The sequence below is a fragment of the Lathyrus oleraceus genome, chromosome 3 (genome assembly GCF_024323335.1).
Source record: "Lathyrus oleraceus cultivar Zhongwan6 chromosome 3, CAAS_Psat_ZW6_1.0, whole genome shotgun sequence".
In the NCBI taxonomy this organism is placed as follows: Eukaryota; Viridiplantae; Streptophyta; class Magnoliopsida; order Fabales; family Fabaceae; genus Lathyrus; species Lathyrus oleraceus.
The window spans coordinates 296302847-296310535 of NC_066581.1; the positions used below are offsets into that span (position 1 = coordinate 296302847).

General features: G+C 36.7%; 1 protein-coding gene across 2 annotated transcripts in view; it reads left to right on the forward strand.

The window, feature by feature from the left end:
• LOC127127185 (BEACH domain-containing protein C2) overlaps positions 1-7689 on the forward strand; it is a 48226-nt gene that overhangs the window by 25992 nt on the left and 14545 nt on the right. For both annotated transcript variants that reach the window (XR_007805274.1, XM_051056314.1), the window contains exons 11-17: positions 247-812; positions 3638-3722; positions 3815-4009; positions 5133-5678; positions 5753-5896; positions 6236-6691; positions 7531-7682. Coding sequence is in view for 1 of the 2 variants with exons in the window: in XM_051056314.1 (XP_050912271.1) it covers positions 247-812; positions 3638-3722; positions 3815-4009; positions 5133-5678; positions 5753-5896; positions 6236-6691; positions 7531-7682 (2144 nt within the window). In the remaining variant the exon portion in view is untranslated. The remainder of the gene's footprint in view (positions 1-246; positions 813-3637; positions 3723-3814; positions 4010-5132; positions 5679-5752; positions 5897-6235; positions 6692-7530; positions 7683-7689) is intronic.

Consider the following 7689-nt stretch of genomic DNA (forward strand, 5'->3'; position numbering starts at 1 on the left):
AATTTATGCAGTAAGATACTGATCTATTCTCCAAATATCTTTTGTTTTTAACTCTCCCTGCTTGATACTTCTTATCTCTAACTTTTGTGTTTGTCTTTCAGATTTAAGAAAATATGTGCCAACTTTTTTTACTTAATGCCATTGCATTTGCATTCTCATCGATTTGATTTGTCTATTAATCCTCATATCATTTTTGTCCTATATATTTTTATATTGGTGAAACTCATACTTTCATGGTTTTTGAAGGCCCTTTCTTCAATGGCTGATGAAAGTGGTCAGATCCCTACATCATTGATGGAAAGGATTACGGCTGCAGCTGCAGCTGAGCCTTATGAATCTGTATCTTGTGCTTTTGTGTCACACGGGTCCTGTGCAAAGGATTTAGCTGATGGCTGGAAATATCGGAGCCGTTTATGGTATGGTGTTGGTCTTCCACATAATCCAGCTGCATTTGGTGGTGGAGGCAGTGGATGGGATTTTTGGAAGTCAACTTTGGAGAAAGATGGCAATGGAAACTGGATTGAGCTTCCCTTGGTGAGGAAGTCTGTGGCAATGCTCCAAGCATTATTGCTAGATGAGTCTGGACTCGGTGGTGGTCTTGGTATAGGTGGAGGATCAGGTACCGGAATGGGAGCTATGGCTGCATTGTACCAGCTATTAGACAGTGACCAACCATTCTTATGCATGCTTAGAATGGTTCTTCTATCGATGAGGGAAGATGATGATGGTGAAGATTATATGCTGATGAGAAATACAAGTATTGAGGATGCAGCATCTGAAGGAAGAAAACCGCGATCAGCACTTTTATGGAGGTAGAACAATCCCTTCAATCTAAAATCATATGCTTGTTTCTCTCCTATAATGTAGTCTTGTACTAGTTTTACTGCAAATAATTCAGAAACATGATTCAAGTAAGACATATCTTACAACTCAGTTCGTAGGACCAAAACAAGGAGGACAGCAAAAAAAAACTAATATTACTAATGTATAAAAGGTAATTCGAGAGTGCTCCTCTTGGTAAGGTAAATCCAAAGTGCTTCTCCAAGAAAAAGGGCTTTTCAATTTCCAGGAAGAAAGACTAGTAATATTCTCTAATTCTGAACATGTTTCCTATAAAGGGAGTTTGTAGCAAAAATAATAAAAAAATCCTGCATACAACATAATTACATACATTTTCTTGGAAAAATATGTCTTAGAATTTGACTTAGGTTTAACTCAATCCCAAAAGCTAGCTCATTGGGTGGGAATTGCCCAAGCTTTATAAGTAATACTTTGGCCATCTCTAGCCGATGTGAGATCTAACACATGCATTCACGCGCGTGACTCAACATTTGGAGTATGAACAAATATGGGTGGCCCAATAACAAATCTAGGGTAGGTTTTGATACTATCTTAGGATTTGGACTTGACTTGATTAATCCCCAAAAGAAAAAGAAAATAGAAAGGAAATAGAAACGTACCTGGATGTGTTAGAGCACAAGTATCATTGAGTTTCTCCAACTTACTTAGGAGAGATTTCATATTTTCTACTTATGTTAAGTTGCCCTCGTCTCCACCATTACTTCCTCCCACGTGTGCACGTCCGCCCTTTTTTGACAAGTCTCCCTTTTGTTCCCACTCTTTTATTAGGGGGGTTTCCATTCAATTTCCAACATTTTTCTCGAGTACGATGAGGCTTCTTCTCAACATAGGTTCCTCCCCATTTCTTCTAATCAACCATCATGGACGAATTCTTCTCAGCTGGCATTGCTGAGCTTTCCACAAGTGGTGTTGTCAGCATTAACCCCTTCTACTTTCTCCAATCCTCACTATAGCCACTACCTCATTAATGTTTAGTACTTTTTCTTTGTCAAGAATTTGTATTCTAACTTGGTCAAAGTCACAGTTGAGTCCCACCAGAAAACCATAGATTCTATCTTGCTCAATGTACTTAAGTGTTGTTGAATCTTATGTACACTTGGTTTTGATAACGCTGCAGTGGTTTTAACTCCAACCACATGGCTTTGAGATGATTAGCATATTCTGTAACTGTTTTGTTTCACTGTTTAGCTGCCAGTGTTTTCACCTTCACATCATATATTTGGGCAGCATCTTTGGCTTTAGTATACGTCTCTTCTAATGCTTTCCAAATCTCCTTTTCCGTACTTAGGAACATGCAAGTGTCACTGATTTCTAGAATCATTGAACTCCAGAACCATGCAATGATGGCCGAATCTTCTGTATCCCATTTCTGAAACTTGGATCTGTCTTTTCGGGAGGCTTGTCTGTTAGGTGTCCTGCATTCCCTTTATCTTTCAAGGTTGCTTTCATGAGTTGAGACCGGAGGAATGTTTGGTAATTCTGATTCAAACATGTAATCATCTGTTTCATTTTTAACACCAGCCATGAAGAAAAAGAAGGGGAAAACTTTTTTTTTTGAAAGTTTTTTCCGGCTTCCGGAGAGTGGCGGATCTTCCGGCGGCGAAATTCTGGGGTCTGGCCGTTTTTTTCAAGACACCGACGTTGGTGTGGGGTGTGAGATTAAAAAGTGGACGAGGATAGATGCAGTTGTATCAACAATGCACATGGGTGAATAGTACCTAAGCTTTGTTAAAGGTGACTATGCAATGAAGGTAACAATAAATAGACTGCAATTAAGGCGGCTAAGGTTTTGGAAAAAGAACCGCAATTAAGCTGACTAGGGTTTTGAAAAAAAACTGCAATTAAGGTGGCTAGAGTTTTTTTTTTTCGGAAGCTAAACCCTCTCGAATGAGAGTTCATGATACAATGTTAAATCTGAATATTACTTGTGATAATGAATACTATCTCCGTTCCTTTATGTAAGTGACAACTCACTTTTTAAATTCATTGAATAATCAATGTATTTAGTCTATAAACCGATCAAATACATTGGTTATTCAATCAACCTAAAAATTGAATTCTCTTATATAAAGGAATGGAGATAGTATAAAACACTAATCTCTTTAAATAGAGTATTCTGACCAGACGGGCCTTACTAAAGATCCAAACATGAATTACTATAATATTAAAAATAACAATAATAAAGTAAACTATTTCTAACACAGCCTGCCTCGTTCCTTTCAAATGTGCCTTGTACCTTTACTGTAAATGCTCACTTACAGTTCACTGTATTCTTTTCTATACGTAAAGTCGTGACTAAAAGTTTTATTCTTTGAGCTCACATCACCTTCAGAACAACTTCCTCCAAACTTATAGAGCCCTCTGTACATTTTTTTGAAATTTCTACATCAGACATTTGAGAGGTAAATCCAGCAAATGAAGAAAGCCAAATTTGAGTATGACAAATATTTAGGCATAGGATGCTTGGTACATGATCTAAAAGGTTTCCTAGTTGCTATATGTACATCTAAATCTTAATTAAGATTGTTAGGAATAGAAGAAGACTTACCACAACTCTTAGGCATAGAAGAAGACTTACCCGGATTAGGACGATGATTAGGATCATCTCTCGGCAGGGCTGGAGAATGGGTTTCTTGGGAGTCTGAGAAATCTATTATCAAGACATAATATTATAGAAAAATGTTAATGGTTACTTCCCTTTTTTATTTTCATTATCTGATGTATTCTAGATGGGTCAATCTTTGTATTGTTTAATTTTTTTAATATATTTAAACAGTGTTCTCTCACCTGTTCTCAACATGCCAATTTCTGATTCAAAGAGGCAAAGAGTCTTGGTTGCATCTTGTGTGCTATATGCTGAGGTTTGTGTTTTCATCTTGTCCATTCTCATTCTTTCTGATTTGTCTTCTTTTTGTATACAACAATGTAGTTACCGGTAGTAATCCTCTGTCAGGTATACCATGCTGTTAGCAGAGATCAAAAGCCTCTTCGCAAACAGTACCTTGAGGCTATATTACCACCATTTGTTGCTGTCTTAAGGAGGTGGCGCCCCCTTTTGGCTAACATCCATGAGCTTGCTACTGCTGATGGTTTGAATCCTCTTGTCGCCGATGACCGTGCATTAGCTGCTGATTCCTTGCCGATTGAGGTACTTTCCTGTCCATTCCTATAAATACACACATTAAAACAAATGTAATAAGAAGGGTTTGACTCAGTTTTATGCCAATACCTTCACATTCACTTTTAACACATTGTTTAGTTAAGACAATGTTTTTTTAAATTTATAATAAATTTTCTTTACGTATTATTTATAGTAATATTGTATATAAAAAATATTAAATTTACTCTCTTTACCACTTTTCATTTTTACTGATGGATACTTTTGTCATTTCAAAAATATTCTTTTTTTTCCTTTCCTCCAACTTTTACCCAATTGAACAAGGAAAGGGAACACTTACATATTTTTTCCCTTCCCTTCCCTTTTATTTTTTGAAACAACTATTAAATCATCTCATTTTCTACTCTCTTTCGTTTAACTTTATTTCCTTCTACTTCCTTTGACTTGCTCTTCCAGATTTTTGGTTCTAATAAAGTTGATCGTAGGTCCAATAAGATCAATGGGTGTCATGAGTTGTCTAATTTCTTTGCATATGGGAAGTATTGATCACCTGAAGTAATCCATGTGGAAAGACCTAAGAGAAGGCATACTTATAACTCTATCCAAAGCAAATTTAAAGGCAATAATCACACCCTTGAAAGCCATGATATTCCTTTACAACACAAATAAAGTCCCTTACAAATAAACATTGGCACAATGTATTGATTTCCTTCTTGTTTACCTTCTTATTACCAAACCATTAGACTCTCGATTGGAAAAGAAAATAATTGTTTGAATGCAAAATGGCATGTGTAGGCATCACAAAAAAGACTGCAATTCAAGTTGGCACCCCAACTACTACCTATAACTTTTAAGTTTAACACACCATAAGTTTATTAAGAAAAGAGAAAAAAGTACCCCAAAAAATATGGGTTATTTCAGAGGATCAGTACTTCTCAGATTCAAATAAATTAGACAGCTTTAATGCTGATTAATCTTATTAGACCTGTTTCGATAATTTTTTTTGCTTTGTTTTTATAGCCAAAGTATTCCCTTTTCTCTATGCTTTCTGATTCTAATACAACATACACAGTGCGCGCTTCACACATGATTCATTGGCATGATCTTGCTGCATTGTTTTAGATGTTGAATTGATAGTTGCTATTTTCTTCAGGCTGCTCTCGCAATGATATCTCCTGCCTGGGCTGCTGCTTTTGCATCTCCACCTGCTGCAATGGCACTGGCTATGATTGCAGCTGGTGCGTCAGGTGGCGAAAGCCAAGCTCCTGCAACACCTACCCATTTTAGGCGTGACACCTCACTGCTCGAACGCAAACAGACTAGGCTTCAGACGTTTTCAAGCTTTCAAAGTTCTTCGGAGGTCTCTAACAAAACACCACCTCTTCCCAAGGATAAAGCAGCTGCAAAAGCTGCTGCTTTGGCAGCTGCTCGTGATCTTCAGCGATTTGCAAAAATTGGCTCTGGAAGAGGTCTTAGTGCTGTTGCAATGGCTACATCTGCACAACGAAGGAGTGCTAGTGATATGGAGCGGGTCAAGAGGTGGAATATTTCTGAAGCAATGGGAGTTGCCTGGATGGAATGTTTGCAGCCAGTTGGTACAAAGTCGGTGTATGGGAAAGATTTTAATGCTTTTTCATACAAATATATTGCTGTTCTTGTAGCCAGTTTTGCACTAGCAAGAAATATGCAACGGTCTGAGGTTTGTTTGCTAATTTTTTCCATGACACGCAGATTTATTGAGAAGCTGCTTGTTAAATATTACATGTTTGCCAGGTTGACAGGCGCGCTTATGTGGATATAGTTACTCGTCATCGAATCAGGACTGGAGTCCATGCATGGCGCAAACTTATTCACCAATTAATTGAGATGAGAAGTCTTTTTGGGCCTTTTGCAGATAATTTATACAGCCCGCCTCAGGTATGTTTTGATATTCACATTACAAATCTCAAATTCTTATAACTAGAACGTGTCTTCAAGGAAATGTGCCTTTAGTTGCTTGCTGTTGTTTCATGTTTATTCTTGGAATAAACCAGAGGGTTAAGACAGAAAAAACAGCTTTTTGTATGGGACTTTTGGTTTTGCTAAATTTTTTGACTGTTCAATTTATCTGATGCTTGTTTTTCTTTTTCTTTTGTTTTTGCCTATAATTGGAGGATATGTTATCTGGCCAGCTATTACTCATACTAAAATTTAATCATGCGACAAAGTACTTGAGTTCACTTTATTATACTTATTATTATATTTTTTTTTTTGTAGGTTTTTTGGAAACTAGATTTAATGGAAAGTTCTTCCAGGATGAGAAGATGTTTGAGGAGGAATTATCGAGGATCTGATCATTTAGGTTCTGCGGCTGATTATGAGGAATACTCGGGAGAGAAAAATGACCAGAGCACTCCAGTTTTGTCTGCCGAAGCAATCTCATTGGAGGCAGTCAATGAAGATGAAGAACAGGTGGATGCTGAGAATTTGGTTGCTAGGACTGATGAAATTCAAAATGAAGGAGACAATCAGCCTAGACTTTCTGAATCAGCAGAGCAATCTGTTCGGGCATCTTTGGAATCCAGTGGTTCTCAACTTGCAACTGATGAACACGATCAGAGCTCTTCAGCCATCGCACCTGGGTATGTTCCTAGCGAACTTGATGAAAGAATTGTTCTCGAGCTACCAACATCTATGGTCCGACCACTTAAAGTCATTCGGGGAATCTTCCAAGTAAGTTTTACAGGTCTATTTTTAAAATTATTATAATTTTGACTAACTTGTATTGAGTTATGAATGTGAATGCCTCCATTGATTCGGAAACTATCATGTTGATACTGCTTATGTGAGTTGTAGATTGTGTGCACTTTATCGGCATATATCTTTTGCATTTCATAGCCTTTTGAGAAAATGTGATTATGTGACCTACTGAGGTTGCGTTGACATATAAGAAAATTTATAAAGCATGAAGAATTTTGCACTTAATGTTTCTATTGTGGGAAAGATGTATTGCACATATATTCTAAAAGTTAGAATATCCAAAAAATACCTTTGAGGCAGAGCATGATGCACACTCCATGAGGACAGTTTATGCTATTTAGCAATAATATATTTTTGAGAATGACGTAGAATTTTTATTGATTTGATCTTATCTTCAGGAGTTATTTTTTCTCTTGTTTAATTTTGATTAAGGGTTTTATTTTAAATATAAACTGAACCACTGTCTGGTTTAATGGAAACAAAGTTTGAAAATAGTTTCACAGCTTTTTTTTTCCAACCAGAAAATAAACCATGAATCGTTCAACTATAAACCAGGAAATAAGGAATGAAATAATCATGGATATCAGGATTCAATTTCATATCACAAGGAATCCCAATCCAACCCTGGAAAAGATTATTTTTCCACAGTTTTACTGTTTTACAGTGCATTATAATACACCATATACATTTAATGTCATATTCTGTTTACTCTCTATTCTCTCTGTATCCCCTTCCCAAATCAATTGTTTCAACAGTTTTCTTGTCATAGTATGATAATTTCGCTCATACGAAGCACTATGCTCTTGTTATAGGTAACCAGTAGGAGGATAAATTTTATAGTTGATAACTATAATAATGAGACCAGTGCTACAACAGATGGTTTGCATTCCAGTTTTAAGGCAGGGAACCAAGAAAAGGATCGTAGTTGGTTAATGTCATCTCTTCATCAAATATATAGCCGGAGGTAAGCT